Below are 25,905 nucleotides of genomic sequence, written 5' to 3' on the forward strand. Positions count from 1 at the left end.
ATTATTAGGCACATGTCATGTGATCTACCTGCACAGCCTTTGTGACCTACTGGTAGATCGCGTTCTACCTTTTGGGCCCCTCTAGCTCAGGGGTTTTCAACTGATTATGAACCTGCAGGGACCACCACCCTGACTGAGAATTCACCTGGGGACCATTGTTGTGTTGGGAGGGGGGATACCGTCGTGGTGTGGGGGAAAGAAATTAACCTTCCATATTAAACTCATGTTGCTGTTCATTGTAACTTACTATGAGTAAGCAGACACTTGCGGTTGATTATGGACACATTTCTTTATAATGGTGACTCAACCAGGCAATCCGGTATGGTTTCCCTTGAGATTCTAACTCACTTTTCTGTGGAAGTTCAGAGTAGACATCCCAGTAACTGATGACATCGACATAATTTGTCACCAGATTATTTACTGCATTGTTTCTCAACTTGTCTTCTTGAATCTTCACTTTCCTACATTACTAAATGCATGGTCAGGGACCACATGCAACACCTTCACGGACCACCAGTGGTCCACGGACCACCTGTTGAAAACCCATGCTCTAGCTGCTAGTATACTTAGCCTACATTACATATACATATTTATGTACAACACATACGTATAGGCCTATGGCAGAAATACGTAAGCAGGGCTACTCTACTCTAGGTCATTTGACATGGGTCATTAAGTATCCATATTATGCTTTTTGATTAGACTATAATGTAGTATTATGTAGCCACCTTCAATCCAAACAGAATTGGATGGATTGTGAACCAATCAGCAGCGACTCTCAACAGGGCCTACTGGTGGGCCATGAGGATATTGCAAGTGGCCCCTAAAATAATTGGCAATGCACAAAGATTGTATTAATACACCATTAATATGAAATAAATATCAAAATGTAATGGAAAAAACGAATTGCATGCAGTATTTTTCATTCAAATCTTGAAAAGGTTTTGGATTGTGTTTGGATTGTGATTGTGATGTCAATAAATTAGGAACTTAAAGTATGGTATGGTATGATATAGAAAAGGTTGCGCACTACAGTCTGCACAGTAGTGCATATATAGCAGCCCATCTGACATCTCGTCGACAGCCCATATTATATAATCAAATCTGCAGTATAACATTGACCCTTTCTGATCCATTAATTATTAACCAGAAAAGGTTGATTTGTATACAGAAAATGACTCATGGCTTACTGTGTGCATACAAAGCAGGACAGGACAGCTACATTCCTTAGTCTAATAGGATTTGTTTTCAATTATAAGGCTACAACACATTGCCGTCTAAAAGGGTTACTATAGCCACCACAATTAAATCAATAGTGTTAATTTACCCATGCCTATCTCTGACAGTGTACAATGGACCTGGTAACACAAGTGCCCATTAATTTTGGTTACAATTGTGTACACACACACACACACACACACACACACACACACACACACACACACACACACACACAGAGCACACACAGCACACACAGCACACTCTTTTAAATTAGATTAACAATATTTTACACTACAGTACCTTCTCTCAACTGGCACTAGGATCCGGAGGAATGAGAGCTCTCCCTTTCTCTCTCCCTCTCGCTCTCTCTCTCTCCTTCGCGCACGTACGTACGTACGCACGCGCGTGCTCGCTCGCTCGCTCTCTCTCTCTCTCCATCCTCTCTGCTTTTCACTCCAGACTGTTTGAAAGTCTCTGCCAGACTTGGACTTCCTGGATGGAGGAATGGAAAGCTTCCAGTGCAAATACAACAACTATCCCTCCTCTGTTTGCCCAAGAGCCGCTGCAACAGTCGCTGCAGCAGCGTGGAGCCGCTAGTCTGCCCCGCTCCTGCTAAATCTAAACCACCCCTCGCTAAACGAACTGAATATATTATATGCATGTTTAGTAATCATCCGTCGATGATTGTTATGTTTGTGTTCGGGTCCGTCAAGGAGCTGCCAGCCGGTGGGACATTTTGACGACGAAAGACTGAACAACTCCACACATTGTCGGTCTCAGACGCTGCGTCTGGTGCTGCCTCTTTTTACGCAGGCGGCTGCCGCTTGTTTTATCGCAAGGATAACTCAACAGTTGCCCTTGTTGCAATTGATGTGTATATTATAATGTGGAGGCTACTGCAGTCGTGTTGCTGGTGGATTTTCTCTCTGATTTTGTCTGCCTTCGTGCTTTTTTGGGCCGAGTGTCACCCCGGTAAGTTAATGTTTGATTTTTCCCTACAACTCGCACGTCGTTTGAGCCTAATTATGTCTCCAAGTTTAATGGCTGGTGTCAGATTTGCTGTTGGTCTAATTCAGTTATTCTAGGCTTTCAGAGCCAAGTCAGTTCGGCTACATAGACAGTTAGATGAGGCTATTTCACGCCGTTTGACTTCATGCGCGTCTATGTCTGCTGAAATCTGCCGCCGGGGGGAATCTAAATGAGAGCAGTCAATCTGTGCTGGTTTTGTGTTAAAAAAAGCTGTTTGTAGATAAAAGACACATTCGCTCTTTGCAGATCTTTTCTTTCTTTTTCGGGGGGCAGAACTCCAATGGTTTTATACCGCCCGTGCCTCTTTAGGTGCTGAAACTCCGTCCCCCTTTGCTTCTCCAATTCCACCTCAGCTATTTAACCCTTTATTGTGTAGCCACCATACATACTAGACTGGTTAGGATGTAATTACTATAGACCTACAATGCTCAATGCCAGTGCGTATACAGTTAGAGATGGGCAAAGTAGCCGATCATGTTGTATCCATATACTCTTATTTATCTGCGCCGTTATGTGAGCGCATGCAGACAAGAGCGATGTGGTTGTGTGTCCACGGCTGTGCACCGCATCCCCGTTGGAAGTAGCCTACAGAATTACATTTGTAGCCTACTACTTTATATGCACAACGTATGCCGTTGAACGTAGTCCAGAGCGTAGTTCAACTGGACATAAAGGCCGATGTATACTTAGTACCAGGTTACGAAGGTGTCACTTACCGAAAATAATGTACAGTGCTTCCATGATCTGCTTTCTTTAAGCGACGACATGGCGTGTATACATTAAGCATATTAAGCATCGTATGGCAGTATAGGCTTATAGAATGCCAATTTGTTGCCTACACAAAACTACATTTGGATGGTAGACTAGCCTAATAATCACTGGCTATTCAGTCTTTCATAAGGTGCAGGTCGCGCACAAGCAAAATGTTCGCGGAGTCTGACTTTGCCAAATTATAACACGATGACGACTGCACCAGTGAAATAATTGGCTCTATAAGAGCAGCAATCGTCGTAGCAAAAAGGCTGCGGTCCAATATTTATATATTTTTTTAGACCACAATTTGCCTGAGATGCGTTTCCCCCCATCTAGTAGTCTACCACGTCGAAGAAAATGAGAAATGTTGACCTTGACCAAAGTGGCAGGCAAGATTTCTTCAGCTTTGGAATTTGACAGGATGACAGCAAGGTCCAGAAACGTCTCTCAGATCACTTGACAGCCCCGTTCAAGGAAGTCCAGCACAGGACAACCAGCCAGAATTCCAAACAGTTTGCCGTCTTAACAATACGTTTAATTGATTTCATGCTCTGCATAGCCGAGTAGCTCTAAATGGCACATTGTCACATCGGTCGTCATATTAGCCTATATTTTATAATATTGTAGGCTAATAATAAATAGCGGCCATCTCCACTTGGTTAAATTATAGCAATTATTAAATGATCATGATTGCCAGGAGATGTCATGCAACTGCGAATAGAATATGACGTCCCTGTGTATATCAGTTTATATGAGAGGGATGGGAGAGAGAAAAAAGTATCCATATTATCTCTGTAACTATTGCTGCTATATTTAGTAGTCTATTTATTTTCTATTACTCTTTTTACTTTTCACTCCCCCCTCAACTTATCAATCCTTAAAATATGCCCTCTTGTTAGATTAGGGCTGTTCAGTTTTATTTTTTATGATGGAGGCTCTATAATGTCTTTTAAATTATGTTTAATCTAACATTCCATCAGATCACAGATCTAGAGAGAAATCTACTCGAGGGAATGAGGCAGAGCTGAGAGAAATGCAGAGAGAAACGGCTGACGGAGTGAGGGTGGTGGTGGGGGGTGGGTGGGGGGGATAAACGGATTGATGGATGGATGCTCAGGCTCTGCTCAGCCCGGCGGCCGGTGACAGCACAGCCCAGCACAGCACAGTGGGACGGGTTCGCTTTCAGAGGAATGACCAATGTCTGGGGAAGTAGGCATTGTCATAGAAGGGCAAATACACGCCCCAAGGACTGGGACACGCATTGATAATCCCCCCCTCTCTCTCCCTCTCTCTCTCTCCCTCTCTCTCCCTCTCTCACACCCTGCGGGAGTATAGCTATACACAGTGCAATCCCGTCCTGAGTGTTAATTTATATGCATGTGTAACTCTGAGAATGGACCCTTTGCGGTTCCATTTGGTTCCATTCGCAGCGTTAAATTAACTGGTGAATGCCAGCGTTCAGCAAAGCCCAACGTGCCGAAGGTGAGCAAATCATGTGTGGGGAATTGGAAAATGCGTGTATATCATCAACTGCAGGCGCTCATGATTGAAGCCATTTGTTCTTGATCAAACTTACTGTATACGCCTTACTATTAATAGACATCTTAAGCTGTGTTACTTGGAAGTGTGGAGGCAGAGAAACCTATATCCGACATCGCCTGTCTATAGGCAGTAGTTGCTATTTGACAAATTACACGTCTAATTGTTCTGATGGGCTTGTCCCTTTGTTTTGTTAAAGATTCGTTGTGATTCTTCGTTTAAACGAGACCATAGTTTGTGGAGAGTGCTGAGGACATGAAGTGATATGGGTTACATAGGTAATGTAACGTGCGATACATGGTGGTCTGCTGAGCGAGAGAATACCTTCCACCCATAATGTAAAATTGTCCCCGGGCAGTGGTGGCATGAAGCAGTGTTTTGGTAAAACATTGCGTCAAATGAAATGGAAGCAAGCATAATATAGACTCTAGACAGTGCATTTTTGTGCCTTCACAAAAAGGGCTTGGCTGTGCCCGCCGTGCCCTGCGGTCTCCCACACAAATGCTGGTTTTGCTGACCGTGCAACATGTGAGGGCAACACGCAAAAAACATCTGTTCTGTGGAGAGCTGTGAGTCGTAAATATATCACTGCGAGAGTGCGGGAAGCCTGAGAGCTGACAGGGGGCAGAGAGGCACATCGTGTCATGCCTTGTCACCACACTCTCACCTCAGCCCCTGGGTTATCCAAACATCCAGGAAACGAGAGATGAGAGAGAGAGAGAGAGAGTGGGAGAGGAGACGGACACAAGAAAGAGATGCTTGGCCTTCAAATCTGTCACTTTCTGTTGTGAAAAGGGAACAGACTCTGTCTGTCACTTCTGGTGAACGGTTCAGATGAAGAAGGAAAAAAAACCCCTAACAAATACAATAACACATTGCTGTAATCTCGTGACAAGTAACTGTCTCTGGCACATGTTTTCATTTTCCTCCGAGTCCTCGCCCCTTTCCCGGGCCACCGACCATCCCCCATTTAACCCTCTTTCCTTGGCTGCGTGTGTCCACTGTGTGTGCCCACAGGTCTGTCCCCTTGTTTCCCGAGCTGGAACGAATAAGACAGTCTGTCTGTTATCCATTCTAAGCGGGGCTCCCATGTCTCAGAGCTCCCCTCTAAGTCTTCCGTCGCAGCGATAGCAGAAGGTTGACATTTAGGGAGGGATTGGATGTGCTTCTTGGCCCTCAGTGCCAACATTATCACCATCATCATCTCGGTGCGCACCGGCTATTATCTGGCCTCGGCAGTGGCCAGAAACACTCACATGTCAGCCAGGTCACTTTATCAGTCAGAGGGCCTGTCATCGCCATTCGCGCTCCCGCTAATAGATTGATTAAAAGATATCAGGTTTGGTGTGTGTGTGTGTGTGTGCGTGCGTGCGTGTGTGTGTGTGTGCTAGGGTGTGTCTGTGCTAGCGTTTATAAGCGCTTGCCTGGTGATTATTTGTTCTCTTTTAGAAAGGAAAAGATAGAGTTAAGCCAGAGGAAAAAAAAAGAAAAAAATCTTCCTACCACCAGTGTGTTATTGATTCTAGTACGAAATTAATCTGTTTGAAGCACAAAGGGAAAGTAAACTAGATAAATACGTTTGATCATGATTACATCGTGTAATGATGATATTAAACGCAAGCCAAACTAATGATAGCTAAACCAGAAGAAGAAGAAGGGCTGCAGGAGGATCATGCTATTTTCTTTTTTTTTGTTCAGCATTTTTTTGCTCAGCTGAGCGTGCCGGGTTTCGTTTTTTAATCTGCTCCTCATCACTTGTTTGTGCCTCATGAGCTCTGCAGGCTACCGCCACTGCTGCTGCTGGGTAGTTCTCTGTATGGTGGGAAGATTCAGAGCTCGCCTCGCCTCTCTCTCTCCTGGCCCGTTGCTCCCACATTTAATGGCAGGCAATCCCCCCCCCCCCCCCCCCCTTTTTCTTTTCTCCCCCCCCCCCCCCCCCTCCCCCGCTCTCTTCTCTCTCTCTCGCTCACCATTGTTCCAGTTCATTGTTTTAATCAAGTCCCTGCCAGATTATTTGGACTGGAAAAGGCTGGGAGTTTCCCATAATTTTCTGGACGCTGCGTCTTCAATTTCAGCCTAGTCGGCCCTGCTATAGCCCTGCTTTTGAGATAGAATCCCATCCTCTTCACCCTTTTTTTTTATTATCCAGTCCTCCCATACCGGCCCCCAAATATATGTCATTGTCTATTTTATTCTCAGCTTCGGCCATACAGTACAGTACATGCAGTATACAGTGTATGTTATGTTGACGGCTTGACGCATATTTTCTGTTACACTGTTGCTACCCTATCCCTGTCCCTCCAACCGCATATGGATGCAATTACACGAATGACACAATCGCGCATAGTCTCACTTAAAAAGAGCTAACACCAGTGGTAATTTATTAGTCATCCTTTTGGCTTTCATGAAGTAAAAGTAAATAAAAGATGGTCCGATATCTATGGGCATATTTCATTAGTTATACAAATGGTGAATGTTAAATGGTGCATTTATATAGCGCCTTTATCCAAGGCGCTTTACATAGATTCAGATTGTGCATTACATTCACCCATTCACGCACACATTCATACACCGATGGCGGTGGAAACCATGCAAGGCACCAACCTGCTCATCGTGAGCAATTTCGGGTTCAGAGTCTTGCTCAAGAACACTTCGAGACTAAGGGCCGATTCATACTCCAATTTTAGAGCCGAATAAAAGTCTGTTCGGCTCTGTAGAGCCTACAATGTGACGTCATGTGAGGTTCGGTGGGGCGGGTACCGTCCTAAAGTCGGCTCTTCGATGCTACTGAAAATTTCTGACGAGCCGAAATCATTTAGGCACTACAGCGCCGAAACAGCGGTAAAATAGGAGTATGAATCGGCCCTAACTCTGGGGGAGCCTGGGTTCGAACTGGGAACCGGGCTTGAAACTCATGTTGATTAGGTGATGTAATGGTGATGGAAAACAAACTGTGTCAAAACAAACATTAAATTATCTTTATTGTTAATGGCATTTAATGTTTGTGTTGGGACATTTCCCTTCATTGTCATTTGTCAATGGTGTTTTTAAAACAAACATTGAACTAAAAAAACAAACAAACAAACAAATCTAGTCACTTCCACACTTTCACACTGTTTCTCTGTTGATTCAGACGGACTGACCAATCATTGTTGAGCTGCCAAGTAACAAGATTTTATAGAATTGTGGTTGATTCATTGTGGCAAAATTGGAGCCATCATTGAGTTCACAGTTCACACATTAAGGAAAATGTGTCTGCAACTCTGCAATGCTGCTACTGGCTGACAATCAACAACTTGAATTAGCATGAAATAACCGGTAAATTAGGCCGTGTGAAATGTATTGTTCCTGGCTTCCAGACTGCCAACCTGCAGTAGCCTACTTAAAAGCCATATTTGGATATCTTACTTGAAATTGACTCTGGTAAGTGACTCCAATTTGTCCCAGTACCATTCTTTCAGGTGAAGGATATGTGATTAGAAAAATGTTCTAAAAACATTTTTTGATATGGTCATGGAAGTTTTTTCTTTCTTCCTTCAAAGCAGGTGCATTGCAGCAGTAATAGGATTATTATCATCATCATTGCATGCCACTACTATCAATGCCCAATGCAGGACAAGGCGGCCATGGTGTTCCGTTTGTATTTCCAGAGAAAGATACTTAACCATTGTTTAGTAAAAGTTGACGTTAATAGTATGATTTAGTAGCAGGAAGGGTGAATGAGTGACGCCACTGCTGCCTCCTCCACCTCCATATTGTAAACATTGACATGTGCATGTGCGCACCCACGGGAAAAGGAATAAATAGAAAATGCCCCAAACGTTCTGGGTGCCTATGAAGCACTGTTGCAGGACGCCCAACAGCAACGTTTCACCATGGCGTTATTATAGTATGGATGTTGTTTATATCCATATTCTGTTCCTCTTCGGAAAAACGCTGACATAACACGGTTCTCAGTGGAGGATCGCTGATAGTAGGGGTTGTTTGTCCTGCTTAGCAACGGTATCAGGGCAGGTGCGTGAGCAGGTGGGGCTTACCGCAAGGTCTATTGTTGCTAGACTCCTTTTGGCTAAAGATGAGCTTGTTGTCAGATAAAGAGAGAAAGTGGCAATTGTTGCTAGCTGGCTAATGGCCATATATTGCACCTCTATCTTGAGTGTTGTGGTAGCGAGTAGCGACTTGCCAATGGCCACGACCTAATAACACATCCTGTTTTCCTTGTTTTTAGCCAGATGTTAACAAGTCTGCAGGTCTAAGTAATGCAAAGAGCCACATTGTACGTACTACTTACTCTGCTTATAAGTAACGTAAATTATTATATTCTTCTACATATTTACTGGCCTTTTCTTTTTAAGTAATTTCCATTATCATTAAATAAAAACAGATATTGTTTTTTATAGATATGGATTAATTTCCATCACAGTCAGTGGTGGTGTCAGGGGAGTGCAGCAGTGGTGTTTGGCAAGCGGGCTACTGACTGACAGACAGCCGGCTGCAATAGAGCTTAACTGATGGTGACACAAAACAAATGCTGGAAGGAGAGAAGGTGTTGAGACGGGGAGAAGAAGGGACATAGTTATTAGGCACAGGAGATCATGCTCCGGACATCTCGGCATAGACAATTCTGACACTGTCAGGACCCATTTGGTAGAATTCAAAAGCACAAGTCGAAGTGATCTTCCTGAATAGAGTTGTTTAACACTGACAGTAGTTTGGTGGTGGCAGTGCTATTGGCCACTGGCACTTGGCCTTTTACAGTTGTGAGGAGTTTGAGGCACTTTTGTATTCTTTTGGGAAAAACAGTAGGTGGCCGTATCACCTCAGAGCCGTGACAGCCCATTGAGAAGGGTATGACATTTCCCCAGAACACTTTCTCATTTTGAATGGTGAAAAACACTTCACCTGACTTCCATCATTCAGCTCCATTGACAGTGTGGAGTGGAAGAGGTATACCTTTTACTCTTTTGAAAAAAGTTGAGAGAAGATTTTACTCTTCCAGTGCCTTTTTGTGTGAAGTGTGTGATTTTCATACCTTCCAGTTCCAATTGCTGACAGCCTTGGAGGCTGGAGGCATTATGTTTAAGGGTTGTCTGTGTCTGTGTCGTAGAAGTTTTATCCCAGGAATTCCTCAACCCATGTAGGACGATGGCCAATTCTAAAAACGCCTTCTGAATACTGACCTAAGTTTTCTGAAAATGTTCAAATATGTTATATTGCTATACTGTACATGGCAACAAGAACCCCAAAAGGGCCGGGTTCCAGTCCAGAAGGGGTAATACACCAAAAGTGGTTCCCATCCTGGGAATTTCTGCAAATGAGCTTAAGACGCTATAGCCTACTATTAGTTGCCCTACTCGACACCAATCTGGCGAGAAATAGAGCTACTTTGGTGGTGGGGGAGATGGTTCTGCAACAAACAATAGTGACATTTGTAGCATTGGGGTGCACCCTATGGGTGTGTAAAGGTAATCGCTTTTAGCTCTGCAAACTGTTTTGGCATTGATTGTAAAATAAGTTCCTCCCAGAAACTTCAGATGGCAGTTAGTCAATTTGATTGTGTGACATACAGTTACAGGGCAAAATGTAAGGATTGCCTGGTATAGCATCACCATGAGGCTGATTTAAAGTAGCTACGGTATAAGCATTAATATGTCAACTTTTTTATGATCTTTTTATTTTTTAATTCAGTCAGCTAGCAATGAGTAAAACGCTCCCAAAACGTATTATATGTGACATAATCTGCAGTCAAAGAAACTTTGTCATTGGTCGACCAATGGCGGGGGAGCATTTCTTTCCATTGCTGGCTGTCGGAATACCAAAACAAAAAAGCAGCTTTAAAAGATTTGGGGTGGAGCGTATTCCATGGCCCACTGGCAGTGTTTGTGAAAGGTTTGACGCTGATTAGTTCAGTGGTAAACCTCGAACACAGCCTGGTGGAAATAATAAACTTAGGACACAGAGACTGAAAAAAGGGGTAAAGATATTTGTTTTGTATAATAGGGAATGACTCCTTCACATTTTCGGTGAAGAAGGCCGACATTGTTTTCACTTACGAATACCTCAGCCAAGGTTTTCATTCAATGTGCTTACTCTGGAGTATTACCCGGCATTAATTCACTGGCTGTGTTTAACCACTCAATCAGACCTGGGGTGGGAAAGTGCTAAAGTTCATCCATCAGCATCTATCCATCCATCGCCCCTCCTTTACAGACCCCCTTGGCTGCAAGCTCTCCCACCTTCCTATGATTGTTTTTCTTCTACTTTGAACATGTTTTTTTTTTCTTTCTTTTTCTTTCGTCAGTGCCTTGCACTCCAATCTTCTGGCTGCCCATGAATTGTACTTCAATCAAATATTTGCAAAAGGACTACAAACCTTTTTTTTTCTCCCCCCCTTCCCCCACATCCCTATTTTTCTTCTCTGCTCCGTTTTGTGTTGTGGCCGTTTTTAAAGCCTGCACAGTTGCGTCGGTCAAACGAGGATGGATGGATGTTGATCTAGGGGGGGGGGGGGGGGGGGTTTATTGGCATCGGCTAATGCCTACTGCCAGCATTCTTGACAAAACTGTTCTCAACAGTTAAAGTGACTAATCATTATGTTGTCTATATGTATAACAAATGTGATAACCCTATGATCAAATGAGGCCATCATGGACAAAGCAATAATTCAATGCCCTCAACGATAGACAACGAGTAGTTTTTGTTTCATTTTTCCTCTTGAGTATATACCCTATGCTAGGTTTGTTACTGGACATCAATGTCATTCTTAAATAGGCAGATGAACAAACTTGTCCTGCAGAGCCAATATCTACGTTGTTCGATCTTTGTGTGTGTGTGTGTGTGTGTGTGTGTGTGTGTGTGTGTCCCTCCCTATAATGAATCAAATAGTTTCCCCCTCACTGGCATAGGAGCTCGCGTCGGTGTGTCCACAAGCGTTAAGCCATCGGTTTTAAGCATGTGCAAAGAGCTGGATAAAGTGTGTAATCTGGTCACGAGTTTCTAAGGGAGTGGAGTGCTGCAGTCTCTGAGAAGTGGCATGGCACTTTCACAGCCGTAATGAATTAGGGCCGAGGCAGGGGTGAGCACGGGGGCGCCCACTGGTTACAGTCCTGAATATCCACTCCATTCACTCCGCTAGTGAAGTCAGCCAAAATAAAGCCACTGAATAACGAGCGAGAGAAATAGAAAATCACCACATGCCAAGAATTGTTGTGTCACAGGCTCGGCGTGTGGGGCTGAGAGAGAGCAGAGAGAACATTGCCGAGCCTTCCTCATTAAATTCTTGCAGTGGCATTGTTTTTTCCACTTTAATGCTTGGAAGACTGCTGGTTTCCTCCTCAGAGGGATGGGGACTCCGGGCTTCCGAGTCGACTCCGTATAGCCCAATTTGTCTTACTTCTACGGGGGAGCCAGTTTAAACTGCACTGCCCTCTCGTATTTCTTCATCTCTCACGCCCTCTCTCTGTCTTACGTCTGTTTTGCTTAAGCTCTTATATGCATTGTGTGCTTCATCTCCTCGGCTCACTATTTTATGTCCATGTTACTTAAGTTGTTTGTCTCTTCATCTACTGTCTCCCTAGCCCGGCTCTCACGTTGACTTAGTAAAGCAGTTGTTTGCCCGTCTCACTGTTCGATTCTAGATCAGTGGATCACCATAAGACACAAATTCAGGTGTGCCTTGGGATTTTTGTGACAACACGCATTCAATTGAAATACTTACTTACTTAATTACTTAATTAATGAATTAAATGCATATTAATGTACTACTTTGTGCACACTCATTTTCCAGTACAAAAGCAAATTCTGTACCCAGTGTACCCTATAAGAACCTGTTGTCAACCTGTTTTGGCCATCTCATTATAGGCACACTTTTCTCCCTCGCAAATACTGATTAATAGCACAATCTTGCAAAACACGTCACAATGTAATGCGTGGTGAGCTTGTAGATCTGCTATTTTATACTATGAATACAGGTGTGCCTTGAGATACCGACTAGCTCTAGATAATTCTCATAAATCCAGTCAATCTTTTCCCTGTGCCCAAGTTAAAAACACAGCAATTAAAAACACAGCTATTAACATCAACACCATCGTTGTCAGGTACTGTAGGTCTCGTGGGGTCAAGTCTCGTTGTCATCTGCTTGTCGGTCAGAACGGGGAAGAATACATTTGAGACAAACCCAGCTTGCCTCTCTCTCTCTCTTCTGAGCGGTCCGAGGTCCACTTTATCCCTCAAGCGATCGATGAGGTTCATTCGTTTCATTAATAATTCCGTAAAAATTCCTCAGCCGATATTCCCCGGGGAGGTCAGACAGCTTTTGAAGTTGGAAACAGAGATGGGAGAAGAGAGGTCTGCTTGAGGAGCACAATGTAAAGTGAACAGGGTGTGTGGAGTGAAATGAATCGGCTGAGGTGGCACAATTGTCAGTGTGCTCCGTAACAGAACGGGCCGAGGCCCATAGGGTCTGTGCACTGCTCCGTTTAGTGCAGCAACTATCAATTATTTTCTCAGCGATTGTTCTACTGATTGCTATTTTGATAATTGTTTTTAGTTTTTCATGTATCAACATGAAACAAGCGTATGGATGAGTCTAATCACATTATGCCCTAATTTATACTTTGATGTACAATGGGCAAAAGCACACGCACACAAAAAATAGCCAATCTGATAAGCTCACAGTGTTATGCGTTGTGAGCTTGTAGATCAGATTGAGGTATTTTTGGTATAAAAAAAAGGTTTGGCCACACTCTTCACAAAAAAGAATAGATTAATTGATTGATTAACGTACACAGGAAAATCCTATGTATTTTCGGAGTGTACAAATGGAATATGGAAATGGACCCCCCCATCTAAAAAATATTCTGTGCCAGGGGCCCCCAGAAGAGATAAAAAAAATAAAAATAATAATATATATATATATATCTAATTTAACATTTGTCAAGTTGGTCACGGGGCCAAAAGCGGTTGACAGAAACTGGTCGACATGTTCTGTTGCCCCAACAGCGGCAGAAACAAGGCCTTTTAACCAGGCTACTTGCACACACTACAACTCGCTTACAATTCGCAAACCTGGCAACACTGCCGTCTCTTACCAGCCCCGCCCCCACACTAGCTTGACAATGTCATCTCGCGCAGCACAGAATCTGATCTCGCGCAGGACATTGATGAGACACAGAAGGAACAGGAGAAATTATACGATCGCTATTTCGCTTATTCCATCTAAATCTCTTTATTTACAAAATAAATGACTCGACGATTCCCTTAGTTACATCAACATTGTTCATTGTCATTAATCGGATTGTGCCAACATATCACCCTTACACCGATCACTTTGCCTATTTTCGCCACACAGCCAACTGCCCCCCCCCCCCCACACACACACACACACACACACACACACACACACCAACATGCGATTCATTAAATAACTATTTCTCCGCACGCGCGCACACAACATTATTCACGTCAAGCCCAGTGGCGGAACAACATTGGGCCGGACCGGGGGGTGAGACAGCACGACCGGGCCTCACCGAACCCCCCCCCCCCCCAACGGGGAAAAAAACCATTTACGCTAACACTTGCTGCTAATTTGAGCAGGCGTGCATGAACGAGAGAGGAGTTATGTGTGTGACGAGCTGATCACAGTCACAGATAGAGAGGGAAAGTGTTATATTTTGCCTATTATTTCTGCTATATATTATTGATCGCGTCTGTGTCTGTGACATTGCGCAGCAGTGCACACACACGAGAGAGAGACAGAGAGAGAGAGAGAGAGACGTCGAGAGAGAGAGGTGCTGCGTGCTAAAAAAAAAAATAGGCTACTACTCATCTTTGTGTTCTGTTTCACCTTATTGCTGAGTGATCGCACACAGGGAAAAGCAACAAGGGGTTTAGAATCAAAACAGTCCGTTGTGGAGAAAAGGAAGTCCACACATATGCACTCCTATAAATCCTCACACAGAGTGATTAGCCTACTAATGAGTGACAGGTGATGCCACTTTTGTAGCCCTGGCTGGACAGCTTACAGCGACTCTCTCTCGCCAGCGCAGTACATTCTCATCAGACAGACATGACATTTTGTTAAAGTGTAGGCTATTATAGGCTATATAACCTCTGTATCTGGTTAATTCTAAACTGCAGCAGCAGAAAAAAACCAAATAGCGATGTGCTGAGTGAGTGCACGGGCCGCAGCAGCATGGGTCGCGCAGCTCGCGCTGCCACAAACTTCTCTTTACATCAGAGAAAAAAAGAAAAAGAAGAAAGCGACCGGCGACTTCTTCAGAAGCAAGAGGAGTTAGTTAGTTACTTGCGGGAGCCTATGCGGGACTCGCGGGGGCCCGCTGGTTTTATCAGTCGTGAGTGACTGTGTAAAAAATCGTCCATCGATCATCTGACAGCCCGGGCCCCCAGGAGGTCCGGCCCGGGGTGTGACCACCCCCCCTACCCCCCCGGTAGCTCCGCCGCTGGTGAAGCCTACAGGGAATTACCGACGGAATGTATATATACACACACACACACACACACACACACACACACACACACACACACACACACACACACACACACACACACGCTTAGAATTTATAGATGCGCGATTACATAACAGCTGTGCGTCATTATAGCCACACACGTCTCTAACTTGCGGTCACAGTAAATGTGGAAGCCGTGTGTGTCACGTGACCTATATAATCCTGTAACGCCGTGCATTATGTGCTTGCGTGCGCATTTCCCAAATCTCAGTCATTTATCCACACATCGCTCTGTGTGTGTGTGTGTGTGTGTGTGTGTGTGTGTGTGTGTGTGTGTGTGTGTGTGTATCACTACATTAGTTGCCCGTTCTAAACTAAACTACACTTTATGAAATCATTGTTGCAGCCTACACACATATATTCTGGCCCATTCAGAACACATTTCCCAAATCTCTGATTTATCCACACATCGCTCTCTGTGTGTGTGTGTGTGTGTGTGTGTGTGTGTGTGTGTGTGTGTGTGTGTCGCGTCGCCCTCCACCTGCAATTGCGAGTGTGCGCTGTGTGCAGGGCACACTACTGAGTTTAAAAACACAGCTGAAACATGAAGTGGACTCTGTCAACTCCTGAAAATTCCTTCTTCCCATATTGCGCTGCAACGACACTGGGATGAGCCCGGCGAAGCCGGGCGAAATTCTAGTATATATATATATATATATATATATATATATATCAAAAATGAGAAAAACCTGACGAAGCTCACGGCGAAACACGTCGTGCTAATAAATAAGTTTGATGCAGTAAAGTTGTCCGTCTCTGTTCCCTGGAGTGTGCAGTCCCTTCCTTGGAAGGTTTTTCTCATTTTTGATGTCTATGCCTGCTAACTAGACTAGACCTACGGGTCTTTTTGGATGTGCAGGAGTCCCTTTTTTGTCCCATATATATATATATATATATATATATATATATATATATATATATATATATTCAAAACCTTTCAGCTTTCATACATTTTCCAATTGAATAGCCAACGTATAAGATGAAGTGGTTAAAATGATTGTGATTCGGTGATTATTCAAATTACAAATTAGATTACACTTAATTATTGAACTCCCGTCTAAAGTGTGTGGTATTGCGAGATGAACATCTATCTGCCAAATATATTTGGTAAATATATTATCACTTTTTTCAGGCTCGGATACAGCCAACAACCAATTGCATGGAGCTTTTTCTGGTCAGTCGACATACTGTGTCTCCACATCGCCGCTCGCTCTTCCACCTTTTTTGATGTAGAACTTATTAGAAGGATGATGAATTGGCAGTGTGTCCGTCTGCCTGCGTTCCCCATCCATCTCGGGAGGAGAGTGGGTCGTCTTGCCCTCTGCCAGTGGGCCCGCTGCTAAATTTAAGAATTCCTGAGCAGAGACCGCTGAAGGTGCTCGGTTCTTCACACCAGATGTTCAACAGATGGGGCTCACTAATATCACCCATGGGGTGCACACGGGTTTCAACTCTTCCTCTTCGTCTCTCCTAGTCCTATGCATGCTCTCAACACTTTCCCTCGGCCACTCGCGTTGCCTCTCTCCTTTTTTTTTACCTCTCTACTAGACTTTACGCCAGACTGATCTGAGTGACCTTCTGTGTGTCCCGCTCTCTTAATTTTCCCCTCTTTTTAAATCTCATTCCCTGCTTGTTGTGCATTCCTCTTTCCGTCTTTATCTCCTCATCTGCTTTTGTCCCGGTTGTCTGATCCTCCCCATGGTTTTGAGATTGTCCCTGATGTGTTTTCTGTAAAGCACTAGAACAAGCATAAAGGGCGAGTGAGTCGGGAGAGAGATTTTCAATGCAGGGATTGGGCAAAGGGCCGCTCTTCCATTTCTCATTGGTTAGACAAGCGACCGTGTTCCACCTGAAACCCCTTTGGATTTACGCTTGTGAGCTGCAGCCATCTTTCTTCCGTTAATCACCTCGGGGCTGGGCGCTTCGGCTCACCACGTCCCCAGGCCGATGGATGACCCACTGGGGAAATCGAATGGAACCCAGCCAAGCCTGACGCTCCAGAAGTAGTTTCTAGGTGCTATACGCAGAGAAAAGACCACAGGAAGAAAGCAGTTGTACATGTGTGCCCCATATGCCTTCGTAATGGATTCCGCTGGTTCCGGGTTATGAATGAGTCCAATTTGAACTGTTTATACATGACACAATCTTTTGGGGGTGGTTTTGACTTTTGGTAGAAAGTGCAATATTAACCAACTATATGAATCATTGATCGAGAGGACCATGTTTTCATTCTGAAGCATGTGAAATAGAGTTTGAGCTTCTGACTCTAATTCTTCTGGCCTACTCCGGGGTGCATAATGCTTTGGTCGGACGTCCTGCCCCAAACCCTAACTTAATCTTAACTGCACGCTGAAGCCACGGGCGAGTCTTAACCGGCCACGCATGTGTCTTAACCGGCCACGCATGTGTCTTAACCGGCCACGCATGTGTCTTAACCGGCCACCCATGTCAGAGCCACGGGTGAGTCGATCGCTGTGTGGGATTTCTTTTCTTTTTTAAGTTTGTCAAACAGTCCATGCGGTCCTTTATTATGGTCCGTCGTTTAGGGTTACCAAAGAGTGGCATCTAGTGTAATAACTAAAAACACAACTTGCATCAAATTGCGTCATTGGCAGGGATTGGGAATGAGTTAATAATGGTGAAATTGGTGTAAAGAAGTCAAGTAGAGTTTTATGTTAAAAAAAGAACTGAACTAAGCTTGTATAAATACTTTAGGATATCATTCCAGCAATCAGAGGTATATATATTTTTTTTAGCAAAACCACGCAACAAAATCTGGTGCCCCGTAATACCTCCAGGCACTTTGGCCCAGCCGATGCTTTTCTTAGTGATAATAGCACATTGGAATCATTATTTTGACCTGCTGCAACACAGCAAACATTAGGCTTTTTTTTTTTTAAAGCTGCCATTATATTCTTTCCCCTGCTATCTGGGATATGGTTGCTGGCACCACATGTTTAGGCCCTAATGATGTCAACAGACGGAAGGAAGCCTGCCTTATGAGGCCAACATTGATATGCACATCGCAGGTAATGTGTTTTGTCAAAGTGGATGAAGCTCCATCTGCCACGCCAAACGAATGCATTGTGCTTTCAGTCCAGCAACTCCCCCTCTATAGTCTCCAGTGTCTGTAGTATAGTAATGAACAATGTTTGGAAGCAGAATGATCTGTTGGAGCGGTTTGGGTTTGCTCTCACACAACAGGCATTAAGCATTCATGTGAAGCAAGCAAAAAATGTATTCCCGTTTTGTCTTTTTCTGCATACTTGGGCATCTTGTTAATGAAATGAGTGAAAGGCCGAAATCTAGTTGTATTATTAGCTCATGACTCTCCAGAATAAAATACAGACGTTGATGGACAGAGATGGGGGGGGGGGGGGGGGGAGAGAAAAAAACTCTTAATTCTAGCTAGATATGTTTATATTGAGCTTTTAGAAAGTGAGTGTAATTCGAGCCTTTCTTGTAGAGACATTCCAGACATATCTGTGCCATTTTAGCTTCTGCTTTAAACACACTGTTAATAATTTGACACCACAATCTTTATTTCCAAACATTCAAGGCCCCATTTTCAGTCAATCTAAGGATTGCATTGGCTGTTCTGGCACCTCTTTGGACAGACTGTCCCCAATCCTGCTCATTTAGGCCTACTTTTTGCATTATTACATGCAGTCCTGGTGTCTATGGGGCGAGCCATCCAGAAGCACTCACAGATGTTACAGGTGTAGCATGAATATGCTGTGTGTTTGCATTACTGCATGGATTACTATGCTGCCACCTGCTGGCATGGAGTTATTTGCTCTCACCCCTCACCATCTCGTGTGGTGTAACAGACAGTAAACCTGGACCGTATAATCAGCAACAACAAATGTAGACTAATCATTGACTGTACTATACCTTGACTTCAAGAGGGCAACGGCTATGGAGTGAAGAAGGCTTTGTATATTGGTCTTGACAGACGCTATCCTAATTGGAAACTGCAGTATGGTGTGTGTGAACTGCAGATGATAAATGCTATCAGACAAGATGTCTTCTCCAATTGCCTGTTTTGTACATCGGACTACAAAAGCAAACCAACCTTGAAAACCTCTCGTCTCACGTGAACCATTTTAATGTGAAAAGTATTTGATTTAACCACCAAGAGGGTCACACAAACAGACCATATATGATTTGTAGACCCCCCCCCCCCCCACACACACACACTTATTTTTTTATTAACCTGAAGTTGAAACATTTATTTTATTTATTCTAATTATTTTAGATACCGTAATCGCAATTTTACAAAAAATAGTGGAAATAAGCAGGTCTAGAAGATCACAAAGTGCCTCGATGTGACGCTTTGTAAGCTTGTAGACTGGCTATTTCCACTATATATAACCTGGCCTTTCTGAAAGTATAACATGATTGAAAATAAATATGGCTATATTTTTGGCTATAGTACTACATTCATTTAGATTATTAGGTCCTGGCCATTTTTTCATACAGATCTGCCTAGTGCAATTTCCGATACCTAGATACCTATATAAAAGTCAGGCAGAAATGCCTACTTTCTTAAGCATGCTGTTTAGCTTTAAGCCCTGGCCATTGACCCAATGAACAAATCTCCTCTCGCGGCGATGTCAATGAGCATCATCGCCGTGGTGACAAGATGTTGACACACGCACACGTCAGGTGAGCGATGAAAAATCTAAATGTAATTACCGTTCAGCTAGCCGGGGATCAGCATGCTGTTCTTTTACTTCTGCCGTGCCCATTGAGCAATGAAAAGGGAAAAACATCCTCTAAGGAAATGTCTATGTGAGCATTGCCATGGTGACTGGATGTTGACAGACGTCAGGTGAGCCACCCGACAGACAAATCTAATTACCATTCAACTAGGGAGCAGCATGTGGGCCAGCAAGCAACGGCATCAATCCCTGGGCCCATTAGCTAAAATTAGGACACACACACACAGTCACACACACACACACACACACACACACGCACACACACGAGCCACACGCACACAAGCGCACGCACGCATGCGCTAAGCCATTTTCCACCAAAACTATTATAGGAGTTGCAAATCAAACTCTGCGTAACTGTAATTTCCGCGAGGGATGTGTGTCTCATGTCATCTCATCTAGTTTGGGTATATCTTAATGCTATCTGAGTCATATACTGTACTTCTTTAACACCACCTGTACTTTTCTCATTCGTTTGTCATAATAGAATATATGCTGTGCTTTGATTCCACCTTGTTTTGATACGTATATGTAACCTATATCTGTGAGTTGATATGTCCAGTCCACTGCTCAGGATGTAGATATGTGAGGATATGTTCATCCATTAACGGACGGACGCACGCACACACACACACACACACACACACACACACACACACACACACACACACACACAGTGTCCCAAGTCTTGTGGGTTGTCGGTAGAGTGTTTTAGGCTACACACACGGCAGATGGCTAGTAGTAACACAATCTCATCATGTTTCCACTTCCAGTTGCGCTGGCAGCCAAATGATAATACAAGACTTTGAACTTTGCAGCAGTGAGAGACCAAATCATGGGTTTATTGCCTTGGGATCTCACTGTACTACCAGTACACGGCTCAGTACAATAACCCCACCACTTTATTGTATTTTTATAAACTTGACATTTGCTGATGACATTTTGCTCGATGGGCTGAGACACAGTTTGTTCTGGATTATTTGAACAATACACAATGTTAGATGTTTTGTTGTATATGATGGCGTGCAAGCTTTAATATCAAACATTGCGTCACTGCCCTCAAATGCTTAGAGCGACCACTCTGTGCGCCAATCCATTTTATTCATGGCCCTAACACACATACAAATACTTAGAATTTCACGTCAAATCTTGACATGAAATTCTAAGTATTTGTATGTGTGTTAGGCCCAGAAGATCTTTTGCTTTTGGCGGGGAGTTGTGAGTCTTTGAGATGAATGTGCTACGTATAATTCTTGTTGTGTCTGCATCTCCCATTGACATTAATACGTCAACATTGATTAATCTCTGGTCTGCCTAATGTTTCACACCACGGCAGTCAAATTAATACTTTACTCTGCACAAGGAAATTGTCACGGCAGGTTGCACTCTATTGCTTGAGGATCTTATATACAGTATATATATATACCACTCTTCAAGACCAAGACCGCAACGAGACGGTAATGAAAAGGTCTGTCAAATTATTACACCCCCACCTTCCACTTTAACCCATTCTGAACGGGAACCCATTTCAGTGTTAGCACTATGTTATGCTTTAGCTATTGAAAAATAGCAGATCCACAAACTCATAGCGCGCCACCGAGTGGCGCGCTACGAGCTTGTAGGTCTGCTATTTTTTGAAAAATCGAAGAACGACTGACATTTTTAGAATCTGATCTCAGGTCAGAATGGGTTAGTCAGACCAGTGTGTGTCTAGTGGAAACCTCGTATGAATCTGATCTCAGGTCAGAATGAGTTAAACCTCTCCTCCACGGTCCACCCCATCTCTTTATCTAGCACACCGAGAGGGGGAGCAGAGAATGTCATTGTTCCAAGGTGCAGAGTGATAATTGTTGGAGTAATAGGGGAGAGAGAGAGAGAGAGAGAGAGAGAGAGAGAGAGAGAGAGAGGGGTATATGCATGCGTGTGGAACATGGGGCTTCAAATCACATTTCCTATAGAGCCATCCGAAATGCTGTGTGTCTAAAACGTCCCTGTAGTCACGTATAATGGCATGCCCGAAATAGGGCCGCCGTGTGGAAACTGGTTAACCAATGAAAGGTATTAGAAGCTTGTATACTAAATCTCATAACTCCATTAAATCCTTTGGAACAGGTTTTTTTTCCTTCCCTTTGTTTTTGTCATTTTTGTTGATTTCCCAGAAAGGGATAAGAAGAATGGGGGGGTGGGGGGAGGGAGAGAACATCAAACATTAATAATGTCAAAGCAAAGATCGAGATATATATCTACTACATACAGTACACATAGCATAACACCATCAGATATACAGTATGTAAATGAGGTTAGGGATAAGGCGTGAACGCGCCAAGGCTTCCACGTGACAGTGATGATATGGTGTCACCATGGGACCAGATATCCCATTCTGACCTGAGATCAGATTCATACGAGGTTTCCACTGGACACACACTGGTCTGATTAACCCATTCTGACCTGAGATCAGATTCTATAAATGTCTGTCGTTCTTCGATTTTTCAAAAATAGCAGACCTACAAGCTCGTAGCGCGCCACTCGGTGGCGCGCTATGAGCTTGTAGATCTGCTACTTTTCAATAGCTAAAGCATAACATGATACTAACACCAAAAGGGTCCCCGTTCAGAATGGGATATAAGTCACTGTCCTGGAACAAGGCATGACCAGAGATGATTATCCATATGCCATCAGGCTGAGGAACAAGCATGTATCCTCGTGAGATATTGTTTTTCTTTTCTCTTTTTTTCTCTTCTTTTTTTTTATAGATAAGAACGGGTGTCTCTGCAGCCCCTTGCTAGCCTGACTCACGCTTGGTTGCACATTCATTTCATGCCCCACAAATAGCAGATCTACAAGCAGTAAATAGCAGATCTACATGCTCTACAGACCGTGTTCTGCTTGTAGATGTGCTATTTTCCCCTGCGTGACACTGTCACATAACCAAGCATTAATAATTAGGCCAATACAGTGTAGCCCACACTGGACACTGTAACCCAGTCTATAATGTAACCCAGTGGTTCCCAAAACCTTTAGCTCGAGACCCAAAAGGGAAATTAGACGTTTACTGGGACTCAAACTAGTGAAAATGGCACCGTCAGAGTGCTCACAACAACGTGTCACTTTGTGCAGCGTTGTGAGCTTGTAGATCTTTTCACAACTTCTAAAAACGTATTTTTATTATTTATGAAATTAATAGATTTTTTTAACTTGTATTTATTTAGGTTTAAACCTTAAAATCTTTTGAAATTATTTTTTACAAAATTATCGTGACCCATAAAAATTGGTCTGTGACCCACACATGGGTCCTGACCCACTGTTTGGTAAGCTGTGGTATAGCCACATAGACAAAGGTCTAATGTTTACTTATGTGGGTTATAATCTCTCATTATCATGAGATTCATGACCGGTGTTTCACTAACTATTGTAAGAACACTCTTTCTTTCCTGACACTCTACCACCAAAGTGTAAAATAAATTAAAAGTCTGTTGAAAAGTCTGAGGAAATGGAAAAATGTCCATTTCCTCTTGCTTATCAACTAATTTGATAGGTGCTATACACAGTGAATTATAGAGTGAACATAGACCCATGCCTTTAATGTGTTTAAATAAACACACATTTTAGTTTTGTTTTCTTAGTTAGTCTAGCACTTAAAATTCCTTGACCACTTAGTTGTCGGACATTTATTAATTGACCACCTTGCACTGTGTGTTGCTTCGGATAAGAATGTCTGCTAAATGCCACAATTGTAAATTATGAAAGGTTTTTGACATTGAGGTTCAAGAATTTAACCTGGGCCTGTCCTGGTGAACCTTTTACTTTATGAAGGAAACGGCTTTAGTCTGGCAGAGTTCAAACTGTAGGCCTACGTAACTACATTAAACTATGAAAGTCTCCGTAATATTTCTGCATGAAGATTAATGCATTGAACAAATTGAGAAGTACAAAACCATTTACCAGACAGTGGCCTTGGGTCATACCAACGACTAAAAACGGGACCCAATGCCACCCTGCTTGGGGGGGGGGTCAAATTAACGAATCAAATGATTCCCGAGCGCGGCACGGCTGCGGCTCACCGCTCCTTGGCTGCGGCTCACCGCTCCAAGAGATGCGGGTCAAATGCGGAGAACAAATTTCACTGCGGTAACGTGTGTGACAAATCGTACGACCATGTTGCTGTTTAGAGTTCATGCTGCTTACTCCCTTCTTTCTCTTTGTAATACATGATTTAAACATGGTCCGTGCACCGTGTTTGGGCAGTCTTCTACACTGCAGGCTCACAGCACATAATTGCAGTGCGGCACATTGTGAGCTTGTAGATTGGCGTGTGTGTGTGTGTGTGTGTGTGTGTGTGTGTGTGTGTGTGTGTGTGTGTGTGTGTGTGTGTGTGTGTGTGTGTGTGTGTGTGTGTGTGTGTGTGTGTGTGTGTGTGTGTGTGTGTGTGTGTGTGTGTGTGTGTGTGTGTGTGTGTGTGTGTGAGTGTAAGCAGAATTGCAATGTTTTGACTGTAGTACTTGAACATACTGTACCTCAATAGACAGTCAAACAATTGCACAAAACATTTTTATTTAATTTTATAAAAAATGCTTCATTGAGTTTAATATTACTGATAATAATTGGTTCTAGAACCCTGCCTGAACTGATTATTTTTTTTGAATCCACAATCCTACAGTAACAGTACATCACATTTTGTCAGAAGTGTTACATTGGGAACGTACAGTACAAAGGCATAGTGTTTGCAAGTCAATTTGTCATTTTATGAATTTACTTAACAGTAACACAAATTATTATTATTCTGTGTTGGTGGTCAAATGTATGGAAAATCCAGCTATTCTCAAAACCCATTGTAAAATGGACAGAAATGCAAAAATAGACGTTAATATGATCCTGTGACATGCAATCTGCATGTGTTCCTCAGTAGCCTGGTATCAGAACTGTGACATGCATCTGCATGTGTTCCTCAGTCTCCTGGTAGCAGAACTGTGACATGTATCTGCATGTGTTCCTCAGTCTCCTGGTAGCAGAACTGTGACATGTATCTGCATGTGTTCCTCAGTAGCCTGGTAGCAGAACTGTGACATGTATCTGCATGTGTTCCTCAGTCTCCTGGTAGCAGAACTGTGACATGTATCTGCATGTGTTCCTCAGTCTCCTGGTAGCAGAACTGTGACGTGCATCTGCATGTGTTCCTCAGTCTCCTGGTAGCAGAACTGTGACGTGCATCTGCATGTGTTCCTCAGTCTCCTGGTAGCAGAACTGTGACATGTATCTGCATGTGTTCCTCAGTCTCCTGGTAGCAGAACTGTGACGTGCATCTGCATGTGTTCCTCAGTATCCTGGTAGCAGAACTGTGACATGTATCTGCATGTGTTCCTCAGTCTCCTGGTAGCAGAACTGTGACATGCATCTGCATGTGTTCCTCAGTCTCCTGGTAGCAGAACTGTGACGTGCATCTGCATGTGTTCCTCAGTCTCCTGGTAGCAGAACTGTGACATGTATCTGCATGTGTTCCTCAGTCTCCTGGTAGCAGAACTGTGACGTGCATCTGCATGTGTTCCTCAGTAGCCTGGCAGCAGAACTGTGACATGTATCTGCATGTGTTCCTCAGTCTCCTGGTAGCAGAACTGTGACGTGCATCTGCATGTGTTCCTCAGTCTCCTGGTAGCAGAACTGTGACATGTATCTGCATGTGTTCCTCAGTCTCCTGGTAGCAGAACTGTGACGTGCATCTGCATGTGTTCCTCAGTCTCCTGGTAGCAGAACTGTGCATTATCTGGAATCGTGCCACAGCTTGTCCGGGGGGGACACACGAGCAGGCCATTACAATATTCAGCAGGGGATCATATCGCATGCAGGATGCTGTGTGATATTAAAATATTATATAGATTTGATCTTTGCAGTGCTGCTGACATGATAAGACCTGACACAGAAGCTGCTTTTTAATGTAATGCTCAAAGAGACTCATTCATGTGTACAGATGTAATGTAGGCTACTGCACAAAAGACAAAAGACAGATAGCTCATGGATCTTTTTAATCTTTTAGGGCAATTCTACTTCATTTTTTGAATCTTTTAGGGCAATTCTACAGTTCTACTAAAGTATTCTCACCAGTTTGAAAAACCTATTGCGAC

At 43.5% G+C, this 25,905-nt stretch overlaps 1 protein-coding gene across 1 annotated transcript in view; it reads left to right on the top strand.

Annotated features, from left to right (window-relative positions):
* The first annotated feature begins 1,699 nt into the window (after positions 1-1,699).
* The window catches only part of LOC308328649 (receptor-type tyrosine-protein phosphatase gamma-like), a 385,093-nt gene continuing 360,887 nt past the window's right edge, over positions 1,700-25,905 (top strand). Inside the window, 1 exon segment of the mRNA XM_080782637.1 lies at positions 1,700-2,193. Coding sequence (XP_080638763.1) covers positions 2,106-2,193 — 88 coding nt within the window. The 5' untranslated portion in view covers positions 1,700-2,105.

This window comes from Protomyctophum bolini (assembly GCF_963924005.1).
Source record: "Protomyctophum bolini genome assembly, chromosome: 2".
NCBI lineage: Eukaryota > Metazoa > Chordata > Actinopteri > Myctophiformes > Myctophidae > Protomyctophum > Protomyctophum bolini.